Source organism: Atractosteus spatula, chromosome 7 (genome assembly GCF_055471065.1).
Source record: "Atractosteus spatula isolate fAtrSpa1 chromosome 7, fAtrSpa1.hap1, whole genome shotgun sequence".
Classification (NCBI taxonomy): Eukaryota; Metazoa; Chordata; class Actinopteri; order Semionotiformes; family Lepisosteidae; genus Atractosteus; species Atractosteus spatula.
The window spans coordinates 15206329-15220318 of NC_142712.1; the positions used below are offsets into that span (position 1 = coordinate 15206329).

General features: G+C 36.3%; 1 protein-coding gene across 3 annotated transcripts in view; it reads left to right on the forward strand.

Moving 5' to 3' along the window:
* The window catches only part of b3glcta (beta 3-glucosyltransferase a), a 94505-nt gene that overhangs the window by 26409 nt on the left and 54106 nt on the right, over positions 1-13990 (forward strand). For all 3 annotated transcript variants that reach the window (XM_088920104.1, XM_088920105.1, XM_088920106.1), the window contains exon 4: positions 4358-4467. In XM_088920104.1, coding sequence (XP_088776230.1) covers positions 4358-4467 — 110 coding nt within the window. The remainder of the gene's footprint in view (positions 1-4357; positions 4468-13990) is intronic.

The window sequence follows — 13990 nt, forward strand, 5'->3', positions numbered from 1 at the left end:
AGCTGACTTGTTTTACTGAACCTGCACATCTGCTCGAAAATTATGATGAAACCTGCAGTTCTGCGCGAATCCTCAATGTTAATGGTACAACACCACCCTTCCAGCGTTTCTCATTAGGAAGAGCCATTCGTGGTCTTACAAGAGCTGACTGGCTGCATTATAAGGCACGAAGAGTAGTGACAGAGAGATTGCCGATAGTCTTTTGCAGTATTTGATCCTGAGTTGTTTCAGTTCTCCAGGGAGAAGTTCATCAAATTTCACTCAGCAATTACTGAAATTAATTGCCCCTAGCTGATTAAAAGTGGGGGGTCAGTTACTATGCCATGCATCCAAGTCTAACCCATCATAATGGGAAGGGCTAATAACAGTGGTGCTAATTCCTGTACCACACTCCCATCCCAAGGAGGAGGAAGACAATGTAAAGTATGCTACCTTCAGTTGTTCACATTATTCATGTCAGACAGATGCTCACTCCCTTTTTGTACTTCGTTCTAAATTATTCCAGAGAGTAAGGAGGCGTTTTATCTGTGTTGCTTCTTCTCTGTGGAATAGACTGTATAAAGAAAGCTTAGATAAAAGCTTAACATTTGTGTGTTCTCCACGGCTTTTGGAAGATAGTGTCTCATTGAAGTGATTTATTCTCTGCTTTTATGCTCACTCTCAGGGTTTCTCTGCATGACGTTGTGTTATTTAATGCCGTTTATACTCCTGGCCAGACACCTACACTGAATGCTATAAAATCCTCTTCTGTTTTGCCATTGAGGAGTGCTTTTGTCTTGTTTTTGGCATTGAAGGTGCCATTTAAATTTGTGCAAGGTAATCAGATTGACTAACTGATTGGTGACATTCCTTCTGATTGCTAGCCTTGTATAGAGCAGCGGGGTATCCATTTAGGTCTGTCTGAAAAGGGTAGGGTAGTACTGGCTGTTACATATTCCTCATTTACAAGTAATTTGATAGGTATTATAGGAAACAAGTTTTAAAGCATCAGTATTTCTCTTCTATGGCAAGCCTCTTAATGAAGTTAATATTATCTTATTAAGTGATGACTTTTTTAATTATGTGTCTGTCAGTCATTTTTTTATGTTCTTGGAAAGTCATTACATCTAAAAAGTAAATATTTTATATTGGGGCGCTCTATGTTTTCAGAGAGTAGTCTGAGCACTGTATTCTATATTGTGGCTCAAGTGGTGAAGATTTCTGGGTGGTAAATGAAATGACAAGCCCTGCCAGTATTGTGGGGTTTGAGCTAGCTATGGAGCTATAAACTGGCTGTGGTATAGGAATCTAGCACTCTAAGGAAGTTACAGTGCTATATGTGAGACCTGTATCAGACCTCATCTCACTGTTAACTGAAGGAGGTTGCAGTGCAGAAAATGGCCAAAGATTTAGAAATAAATAACATGCAGTTTCCTCATCCATCCTGTCTAACTATGAGATTTGTAGAGCGGAGGTGATTACTGAGGAAGTAACTGGTAATTCTAAGTGTGCTATGTGGAATAGTCTCTGGCTATAAAATTCTAAGCTGTACCTTTGCAGTAACACTACAAAGCATTTTTATGTGGCTCTGGAGTTATGGAAATGAACAGGGGTAATTTCAGTTTACTCTCAGTGGCGACTGGAAACTTATCAATATAGGATTTTTTCCATCTATTCCTTAGCATGAGATGGTTTTCTTATGAGTTCATTATAATGAGTAGATTTCTTTTTATCAATGAAGTAATAAAGCATTTCTTTGGTGTAGTCCTTTTACGTACCATAAATATATGTCACAGAGTTCCGTGGCCTTTTAAAATAATAATTAAAAAAACACATTTACAAAGATCTCTCTCTTCTTTCCAACTTGTTTCACAAATTCTTTTAATGTTGATTATGTATGTAAACCTGTTAATGAAGAAGCCATCTAAAGGATTTACACTGAGTTTTTTAGAATTTAGCATTAATAATGTATTATTAGCTTATCAGCAGACAGGCACTGCATTTATCAGAAGCTCACAAGGGTTTAATCAGCCATTTTAAATGCGCTACAGGTTTTATTGCCTTGCTGAGCATTTTCATGGTGGGCCACCTTATGGTTTGCAGAACCAATTTCAGAAAGTCAGCAGTAGGAGATTTAACAGGGACTATTAGACTTACAGAGTTACTGAAAACTTGATTCCAAAAACTGGCAGTGTTTACGGGCCTGGTGGCTGATGACGGATATAAGCTCACTGAGATTTACAAAGTATATCCAGTAATCAGAGGACTACTCTTTGCTGGAGTATGAAGATAAATAGAGGCTTTAGGAGAAAGGATACATTCTTTCCACTAAATTGAAAACTGTTTGCCCAATAACCAGTATATTGTTGAGTTGGAGAAGTTTTAGAGCAGTAGGTTTTGAAATGCAGCTTTCTGAACAGTTGTGATGCCTCTTTGTGTAATTGTTCCCAGGAGAGGACAGCAGAGCTTTCACCAGACACCTCAAAGCACTTGTTTGATTTTGAAAAATGGCAGCATTAATCAGAAATTAGAAAGTATTATGAAAAACAAGTTTTTTTTTAAAATCATGATCGATTCCCTCTGTTCAAGCAGTATAGCTTGTGTAGTCTTAGACAATTCTAAAGTTTAGCCCTGGTGGTTCTCCCAAGAGGCTGAACCACAAGAGGTATTGTAGCTCTTTCAGCCCCTCAAACCAAACAACCTTGGAGTCTGGCGAATCTATTCTGGTGAGGCCTCCTCAGTTTTGTCACTACTGATCGACCAAATTGACTGTAACAGGCACCAGTGACTAACAGTTCGTATCTCAATCCAAAACTTTCAAGCTCATTCGGACTTGAGCTCCATCTTTGGAGTCGCTCTCCCCTCCCCTCCCCCTCCTGTGGGCTGCACAGGTAAGCATCATCTCGCTGCTCCCTGCCAGCAGACTGTTGGTGAGCCAGGTGCAAACCTGGCTATCATGGGGCCCCTTTCCTGCCATCACACTCTGCCACCACCGTAATAAAATAAAGCAGCATATTTGCTCATTCAGAATTCATCCTCTGAGCCTCCCGGCAATCTACTCTGGCAGCACGCGGAGTTTGTGACATGTCAGTGGCGCAGCAAATCGCAGGCTGCCACATCCTGTCCTGTTCCCTTACTCTTCATGTCTATGTTTTAAAGTATTAAGCATTAAATTGTTAAAGTTTTCATGTTATGAGAAGGTGCTGGTGCCTAGCATGGAGGTCCCATAGCTGAGTTCAGAATATGTAGCTAGAGATTGTTTTAGTTTACCATAACTGACCTTTCATATACAGTATTCCCTTTCTAGAAGTATTTTGTGTTGCCATTTCCATACCTTTAATCCCTCAATGAGAAACCAGTTCAGAGGGTGGCAGCTGTTCAGGAATTACTTTTTATTGAGCATCCAAGCCAGTCAGCTACAGTATTTATTAATTGTCAATATATATTTTTCTAGATGTAACCATATGTATTATCTTTAGACGTACAGTAAAATGTCTAAACAGTGTATTTAATATAAATTGGTAATGATAATAGCAGTCCTGGAAATTTTTAATTTGCAAATGAAGCCTAACTTTAATCTGACAGTAAAGGCTAAAAACAAATGAGGTATGATTATGAAGTGATTTAGCTACACGTAGCTACAGATTGTGCAGGTAAGTTTGTATTTCATGGAAATATTTTTTACTTAAGTAAATGTTCTTGTTCCTTATTAAATATCTATTTTTATATTTATCAGGATTTTATAATGTGTTTGTATTTATTATACATTGTAAATTATGAACAGTTCTGTGAAGCCCACTTGTAACAGATTACATTGTTTATCCTGGTACGCTTCCTCTCTTCAGGCTCTGAAAAGTCTATTTTTTCCCATTTATTAGTGAGCATGACAAAGGATAATCAAAGCAGAAATGACAGCAGGGAAATCACTGAACCCACGGAACTCTATGAAATAAGCAAGAAATTGAAAGGAGAAAGCAAATGATCCCGAACGACTATTGCTTTTAAAAGTTTCTGAAAAGCAATTGTGCGCTCTAGATGACTTGAAAAATATATTATGTGTTGGCAAGGTGCCAATGACTGAAATGCCCTGTGGGAAACCGTTTTGGCTTGAATACAGAATTCCCAGTGAAGACAATGAAATTGTGAGGTCTGCTTTTGTTTGGTTCATACAGATAACCTTTTCTTCACGGTTTCACCTTGTTACAGCTTTTTAATGATTTGGCATATGGTTCTGTACCAGTTTTTGGTAAGAATACCAACTCTTCACAATATTCATGGAATATGTTGAAATTTGTGTCTTTAATTTTAAACTGTCTTTAAGGTAAACGCGGAAATGAGGAAAGGGGATTTCAGACTGCCTTATTCATTTGTCTTTTAGATTTGAAGGAGATCGTTTTTGTCATTCAAAGCCAAAGAAGTTCTTTCCACGCAAAACGCGCAGAAGGATACAGAGAAGAGCTGCTACAACAGGCCAGAAGCCTTGAACAGGTAATTGTTGATTTCAGTATTAACATTTTCTTTTCAGGCTTATAGAAACATGTTAATGCAAAGTGCAGTTTCTATTTTAGAAAATAAATTGAAAATATAGTTTCACAAGTTATATGCACAGCAGGAATCTGCATGTCAGTCTGTCATCACTTACAGAGTGTGATTAGTTTTTATTTAGAACTAGGAATTGTAGTATGAGTTTTTTTTTCCTTCAGTTAATCTAATTTCCCAAGAGAATTCTATTTCAGCTGATTGTTAAGTATAGTTGTGAAGATATGTGAGAAATGATATAAAACATAAAATAGTATGAACAAGAAAATCCCTGCTCGTAGAATGGTCCTAGCTAACAACAGTCCAAACATTTCCCTTTTGCTGAATCAAAAGGAATAGTAGGAGTAAATTTAAAATTGTAATAGGGGCTAAGTACATACTGTAATTCTCTGTTTTTATATGCCTCATCCTGATGTGATAATGTCTGAATGCACTTGTGTTTGTACTGCAAAGCAATAAATAACATACTGTACATCCCGTTCATCATTTGTAAAGGATGAGTAGATAGACTTATGCCCAGTAGTATTTCAGGTAATTTATTTTCTGTGACAGCTATCAAGTGGCAGCTATTTTTTTTAACCAGCCACTAATCCATATCTTGTTAAACTCTGTGAGCCAGCCTGGGATAAAAATTGTGTGATCCTGTGTTTCAAAAGCAGATTGGAGTACCAAAGATATTTGCATTCCAAACAATTCTCGCTTGAAATAGATTAACCCCTTTTGTTTTCAGTTGAGTGACTATTTTGTAGCCTGATCTAGTCAGAGCAATCTCAGAAGCTAGTGGTAGGTCTGGCCAGTAGAGGACAGGGAGACCTCTAAGGACACATGGTATACCGCTGTAAGTAGAGCTGTTGACCGATCAGTAGGTTGCACTCTCTTCTGGACCAGAATTTCCAATTAAATACCTGTGCTTTAGGAGGTAATATGCTTCAGATCAGATGTTAAAACAAGATCCTGACTACTTGGTCATTAAGGATCCGTAGAATTGTATTGTTCAGTGTTCTGGCTAAATTCCACTTCTGGCTTGCCCAGTCTGGTCTGCCTAATGTTCTCCCTTAATGCAGATTAATAAAGCAGTTTCTTCCTTCTCTGCTTCTCCTTATCTGCTGTGTTGTGGAGCTGCTGGTACATAACGCCTGCCACCTACAGGTGGGTGCCTGCACTTCAGTGTGGATGGAAGTGGTGCCTGTGCAATGTGAATACACTCTGAGGACCTTGGGATGGAAAGTGCTGTATAAAGGCAGAATTACTTATTTTTACTTGTGTTCAGAGATATATTTTGGTAGAATTAGAAAGATATGAAAAGGAGAGTAAAGATCTTAGAATATTATCAAGTTCTGTGTCAAGCTATTTGTTGAATAGCTCTCTAAGCATGGTCTATCTAAACAATGGCAGTGCTGAAACCACACTCTGCCGACTGAAGACAGAATTGCTCAGACGTTGTGAGTTCAGGCCTGGGTATTCTTTACTCAATCTCAGTGGACGAGAACAGAAAAAAAAATCAAATATGAAGCACAGCACATCCTTAATTAAAAGATCTATCTTTTAGTTCAGACTGGTGATTCTGAAATTTATTTACAGTGCCCAAAGCAGAACACAGCTGACACACAACGCTGACGATTACAATGATACTTATATCTCAGATATACAAGCATAAGAGTACTAAAAGTCTCTGAAAGCTTGTTAAGAATGTATTCCAACATTCTGATCTTAGACCTTCAGCCAATGATCTTAACAAATGGCCCTGACATTTGTGTTTGCACCATTGAGAGATAGGGAAGAGTACATAAGAGAGAGTTAAGATTTTTTGTAGTTAAATTATTAAATATCCTCTACAGAACTGCATTAATCCCAAATGAAATATGTAATGTTCTGAATTTATGAACCAAAACCAAAACTGTAGTATTTGTTGGAAGCTCCACAAGGTGTCAGTATTGCTCTTAAATTAGAGTGCATTTGGGATAGAGAATTGAATGTCCTTTTTATTGTGTCCTGCAGAGGAAAGTATCCTGTGCAGCTGACATACACAATGTCATGTGAGATCCTGAAGTACAGCTCTGGCTTTTACAGTGATATAATCAGCACACACTAGTTTCAGTTACCATTCTAGAAGAAGGTTTTTATACTTCTCACATTTTGAGACCTCAAGCTTTTCAAAGTAATCATCACTACAGGGGTCATAAAGCAATGGTCAGAATATGATAACCATGGTGTGTTCTTCATTTTCATTGTGTGAATTATAAGTTTTAAGTTCCAGACTTTCTGTACCTTATCAAAGCAGTTTTGTAATTTCCAGGTTTAGAGAAAGTCCCATAACATGGAATTCTGACCTTTGCTTCCTAGACCTATTGTACCTTAGGTGTAGCACTCAGCTGTGACGTTGACTTGTAATAATTTGTTCACAGTAACTAATGTGAAGTTTTGTTGTTTACTGGCAAGCTTTTCTGAAGTGTTGAACTGCAATCTAATTTGTTTATCTTTAACAGGAACCCACAACAGAACAAGACAGATTTTGCAGGGAAAGAAATTGTTTCCTTTCTGGTTTGATAAGAATCCCTGAACGTCTTACAAAACCTCTTGAAAATTAAAATGCAGAGCGTTGCTTGTGTTACAGTATTTATGGAATAAATTTATGTCTTGGTTACATTGGTAGAAAATGCGTAGGAAAGAGAAGTGCTTCATTAATAGCTTTCTGAAAAAAGGACGTAACTGCATAGTTAAAGCTAAATAATTACTTTAAACCCCATGAGCCCACAGGAACTCTGACATGACCTGTGTAACAAACAGAGTGATATTAGTGATATTATATGATATTACATAGTCATATTAGAGCCCCTTATCTGACACTAATTCTGTCTGCTTCATTTGTGTGAATTAAACAGTGGGAACAAGTGACCATGTGAGGAGTCATATCCTGTCTTTCGGAAGAGTGTCAAGGCTGAACTGGAGCGATTTGCAGATGCTAATTTTTAACAGAGAAGGGTGCCATTTCTTTAAGGAGTTCCAGTTCTTATTTTCTGCTGCTCATTAAAAGCTATATGTGAATACAGACAAGACGGGTAAATTTCTGAAAGGAAGCTATGAGTATGTACAGTAATTACTGTTCAGTTTGTTTTTTTTACCTTTGCTTCACAAATGTTGAACTTGAGAAGTTAAAACTTTGGCAATTAATATGATTTACTACTAGAACTCCGTACTTTTTTAATTAATACAGTTATAAGTAGTTACGGGGGAAACTCAGAAATCAAATATGCTATAGTAGCAAACAGCTACATCACCTTTATTCTTCCTGGTGCTACATTTCAGTAGTGGGGGTTCATAGATGTAAATTCATTCTCTAAATAGCGTAGGTAGATGTGACTCCCACTGCTGCTGTTTTGTTTATCTTGTAGTTTGTTTGGGAAGCGTGATGCTTGCCTTCAGATTCCCACAGTGATAAATGAGAAGACAAAGCAGCCACCTCAATAAGCATACTTCGCACAGTGACACTTGCACTTTTCTTTGTAACACAGATGGGTCTAGTGCCAACTATGTGTTATGTACCCCTTGGCAGTGTTCATATGTTATTGGGATGCTTGGGCACGTCGTGTTCTCTGTGCATTGGTAAGATGATAACGTTTGTCCTTGGTGTTGCAATTTTGCTGATGCTTGTAAGTGCAGTGCTCAGGGATGCAATACTGAATGCCACAGTGCACATTATATCTCATGTCAGTGATCAGAAGTAATGATTTTTAATCAATTTATGGGCTGGCTCTGATGAGCAAATTTAATACTGCTTACTAAAGTTGCATTTCAAAGGGCCTAATTGATAGGGAAAGGGAAGGGATGCAATTACACTCTAAATTTATAGTGTATATTATTTACTCTATATTAAGAGTAATATTTGTAAAAAAAAACAACTCTGGTTTGAATATTTAAATATATTTCTATAAATGCTGCACAGATGCATGTGATTCAGAAGCATACAGTATTTATTGAAACTGCTGTGTCCTGGACCATGGGATAGAGAATATATTCATGCAAAACATCCTATTTTGGGGAATACAGAAAGAAAATTGTTGGGTACCATCACTTTTGACTCTCGTAATAACTTGTCCTTTTTGCCTAGTCATGACAGTGTCAAGAGGGAAAGGGCGGTGCTTTACAATAAATAAAATAAGCATAAACAGATAAACTAGACACTCAAACTGTGGGATGTTTTTAACATATTTACAAAGGATTCCTGTGATCCTATTCTGTGCCAAATTCTTGGACTGTATAATAAGGTTTTGAATAGCATTCTTTTAGAGATGTGATGAGATGTTAACAAAAGTTGTGAAATCATAGACTTGTGTTATTTCAGCTAAATCTAAAATCTATAAGTTTACCTAATCTAATATGAACCAATCCCTAGTGTAAATTCTTGAAAGACCTTATTAGCATGTCCATGAAACTACTGCATTATCTTATTGGACTCTTGAGATTGTCAGCTTTTTCTACTTTTGGCCTTTTTATTGATTGCAGCTTTTAATTTCTTCACTAATGAGACAGAAGTGTCATTAAACAAATCACAGAATGATTTGGAGTTCTGTTTTTTTTCTTTTTCATTGGAGACTTTCTTTTAACGAAAGTGCAATTGTAATTTCTGTGCAATTTTAGAATCTAATTTAGAGTGAAAAATCTCTTCAGCAGTATGTCAGAGGCCAGTTTACATTTCAAAAATTAAAAAAAAAGATATCTTTCCTAGTAATGGAGTAAAAAAGAAATGAACTTGGCATATTAGTAACTTATCAAGGGTATTAGCCCCTTGGAGTGTTAGCCCCTTTTCTTCCTTAATTAGCTCATTTTTGCTGTGCCTAAAGTTTTTTTTTTGTATTTGGTACTGTCCTTTTCAACACGATTACAAATAAGGAATCATATGGAAAATTATTTGAAAAAGATGAAACAGTTTTGTAGCCTTGCATATACAGTACTTCAAACTCCTAAATAAAGGAGTGGAGCCTTTCAGGCAGACTGTTCTCATAAGGCAAGTGAACAGGTGGCTCAATGACTATTTTTTCCATTATCCACTTTCTTCTAAATTTGTTTTGTTTCGATAGCATATCCCATAGTAATAAATACTCATTTTTACTTTCCATTTGCCCTGTTTCTATTTCAGCAAATGATTTCTCAGAGCCAAACAAAGGATAGTGACATGGTGAACCAGAGCAGTAATACACACGCCAGACTGTTTGAAAATTAGTGTAGCTGTAAGAATTAGCTAGCTTTGCAAATGATATATGGGCTTTTTATTGTTGATAATGAATATGCAGCAAGTGGAAAGGAGAAGTGCTGTTCTTTAAAGTTTAAACTTTCTGGTTCTGGGCTTATACAGTATGTTTATTCATTAGTGTTATTTATCTCTCAAGAAGGTCCAAGGTAATATACTGTATGTGTGACATCTTTTATAGCTGAGGCTTGGCATTTATTAATATGTAAATACATTCATTCTAGGTGTTACTTTAAATATTGCTTTTTTTACCTATAAAGCATATTTGTTACCTAAGCATTTCATCTGCTTTTTCCACACAAGCCTGTCGCTGAATTGAAGCCTTATGAATAATATTTAATGACTCCTGTTGTTTGCCATCAGTCTAGTTCATTCGTTCTTTAGGGGTTTATTGTTTTGTGCAGTTTCAATTAAAAATCTCATTTCATCCAAAGGAATTTAAAATGGTGTTATTGACAAAATAATACTTTTATTTTGACATTAACTTTAAGAAGATTCTCTGTCCAGAGACAAAGGGTTTTTGATGTTAATGAATAAAAATGCTTTTTGAGGTCTCATTAAATATTGCCCTTGTAATTTTGTGCATGCCACCCTTGTTGAAGGAGGAAGAAAATTAAGGACACTTTGGAAGAATTAGTTCTGTTACTTGGGTTGCTCATGGTGGATTAAGCTGTATGTACATACATTATTTGTGAGATAAGGTTTGACCAGTTAAGAATAGCCTTTATATAATGACTGAAATCCTAGCCAGATTAAAATATAATGAAGTTCAAATAAAATCAATGAATGTGTTTTCCAAGTTGCTGTTACTTTACAAGTATATCTGTAATAAAATATTGCATATTGTTAATAAAAAAAAGAAACAGGCACATTAGATCTTAATTTCTGGGTTTCATTTTTCCCATCTTACCAGAAGTCAGCATTTAATAACCATGAGTTTAATTTAAAGTACTCTAGGGCCTAGACCCTATTATCCCTTTATCTGCTAACTGAAATGGATATAGGCATTTAACATTTTGGTTCACAGTTTGTGTATTGCACATTTTGATCGAGGGTAGGAATAGTCTGTTTTAACAGGAAGAGTCAATTTTATCTCTTCACACATGCTCCTACTGCACCTCACCATTAGGATACCAGTTTAACAGAAATGGTTTTGATTTAAGGTATTTACAATTAAGATGTTCTCAGGTTGGTTTGGGGACAGTATTAAATATGAAAGTAATTCTTTTTGCCTTGTAAGACATATGGTATATGTAAAATTCACAAGCTGTGATGTTTACAGGTAAAAATGATCTTCCAGTTATGTTAAATTTAATGAATTCATTTAATCAGGGACTTATTATTTGTAAATTGTAGTCGGTTATTTGGAAATATGGCTGTTTTGGAGATTTACTCTTTAATGCTTACATTATACCGTTTTCCAATAGGTCATTTAGTACACAAGTATAATTACATAATAATATATTTAATTCCTTATATATTGATAAGATTTCATTATTTATCAGTTCTAGAATTTGTAATATTATCTGTATTGTTCAGCTGTATCTGGTTAATACAGCTTATGGAATAGAGGAGGTCTAAATTAATTCTTTTCAGACGTGTTAAAAATATTTACAATTGATTTTCCACTTATGTGCCTTGTATTGTATTACAGTCACAACTTTATTTGAAAGGTGTGTCTGAGGCCATAAATCTTGCTTTTATACGACAAAGCTAAATACTGTGTTGAGAAAAAAAGGCTCCACTCTTCACTGTTCGAAAACCCTTAGCTCTTCTGGCTTTGTCTTAGAAAAGTAAGATTTATGGCCTGAAAAGCATGTAATCGTGTAAAATAATTTGAGATACAAATGAGGGTAATGGTAATCAGATGCAGCACTGATTTCACCAACACAAGGCAACTTAAAGGAATGCATAATGTGTTAGCAAAATCGGTAGGATGGAACATTTAGACTTGTTTCAAGATACATGCTTGTAATTCAGGGGGTAGCTGATCAGCATAAAAATGGCATTAACAACACCTATTGTAATTTAAATAGGCTTCAGCTTCCTATATTTATATTAAGCGTTCTGACTTGTCTTGGATATCTGTTAAGCCTGAACATATGTTCAAATGTACAATCAATCAAAACATCCGAAGAGGTTGATTTGTGTTATGCATTAATTCACCATTGTGCTCTTTATCAGTGTGCTTTTTATATGACTGTCAGTTCCCAAAAGTCATCCATCTGAGTAGACAAGGAAGCTGTAGAGCAGGTACCTGTATATACAGTAGAAATAATTTCCTGATTACATTTTATCTGAGCTCTTACTAATAGGTGCAATTGCTCGATTGATTGCATAATAGATCTGCAAATAGTTAAAGGTACCTTATCTGGAATGAATGGCATTTTTTAAGTGAGCAACTCTGAGACCCCAGCTCTAGAAGAAGCAAGTCATTTTAGCTGTTGAGTTACAGTACCAAAATTAGTTATATTGATGGTGGCATCACGTAAGAAGTCTTACAAACTTCAAAAGATGAAAAAAGCTCAAATGTCATTGAGGAGAAAAGATAGAAGTTGTAATAATAAGCATGGAGTCTCTCTTCCTATACTTATCTGAAATTACCAAATGAATACAGAACCTGCAGGGTTCCTCAGAGTACATTAGAAAGCATTTCTCATGACATCAGAGACTGAGTAGAACAAACTAACCTTAAAGGTGACATGAAGTGAGCATAATTTTTATGTGCTGTAGGAAAAATTCAAATACAACACTGTCTCCCTCTCCCCACCATGATGATCTGGGCTTCACTTGGAGGAAAAGGAGACAGAAGGATGAGAAGACATATCTGCCGAACAGTACAAAAAAATAACTCGGAAATCAATACAACACTCTATCACTATTTGTTGAAGAGTCCTTCAATGGCATCTTTTTAAATTTGCTGTTGACAATTATTTTTTATTTTTACCCACTCATTTTGGAATCATCAGTTGTACCATATATGACTCGGCTTTACAGCCACACCTCGTGTACAGCTCAGGAGAACGTGAGACACATAGATTGGCTTCTCCGATGAGCCCCGTCATGATGCCATTATTCATTTGCTGTGCTGCAAGTTCTACAACACCTTACAAAAGAGTACTGATTGAAGAGCTAGTGCATCTCTCGCTAACATTTCTGCACCAGGCAGGCCGCAAGAGTGCAGGCACAGAAAGATGCAACAGCCTTGGCTAACTAATCCCAACCCAGACAGAGCACTGCTAGGTGTGCACCAGCACTTGGTGAATCCCAGTCTCGTTCTGCTTGGGAGACGGCCTGACCTCGATCCAGCAGCCGTCATTAGAACATAAGAACTGTTACAAACAAGAGGTCATCTGGCCTGTCTAGCTTGTTTGGTGGTTTGTAGTTCGTTGATAAAGGCATCTCATCCAGCCATTTCTTGAAAGAAGCCAGGGTATCGACTTCAAAAATATGGCAGGGCAGCTGGTTCCATACTCTTACAACCCTTAGAGTAATGATGTGCCTCCTGTTCTCATTTCATAAATGCACTGCCATGCAGAGGACGGATCATAGCTCTTTACTTGCTTCTGCCATGCTGATTATTTTCTCAGAAAGGACCTTGACAATAAGTCGTGCAGAAAATTATTTCAAATATTTAAAACTGTTAATTATAAAAAAGAATTGTGGACAAAATAGATGAAGCTTTATATAAAGGGAAAATTTACACTGTAATGTGAAGGTTGCTGAATATTTCTTTTACTTGAAGAAGACAGTATTGTTAATGAAATCCCAGAAGTGACTTCAGGAGATCTCAAAACATGATTTGTGCACTTTGAATATATGCTGAAGCTTCTAAGTAATTAACAGTATAAAAACGTTTGTCATGCTTGGAATCAATCTGTTAGAATGTTCTGAGTCAGGACGACCTGGTATTAAGAAAAGGTGCTTTACTTTATTAAAAGGCAGCTATCTGCATAATATAGATTTATAGATATAGTTTTTTTCAAGTAATATACCCCAATGTGCAATTAAAATCAATCCATTTTGCAAAAGAAATTAACATGAGAAGCATATAATTATCCTTCAGTTCTTATTTCACGGAAATGTGCTCAGTGATTTCTACTGTTTTATGGAGATTAGAAACTGGGAATGTACCATATAAAATGCAGAAATTCTAATATAATGAATCATTTGCATTATTCTAGACTTTACCTCCTGTGACAGTGTTTGAACTAGTAGAATCAT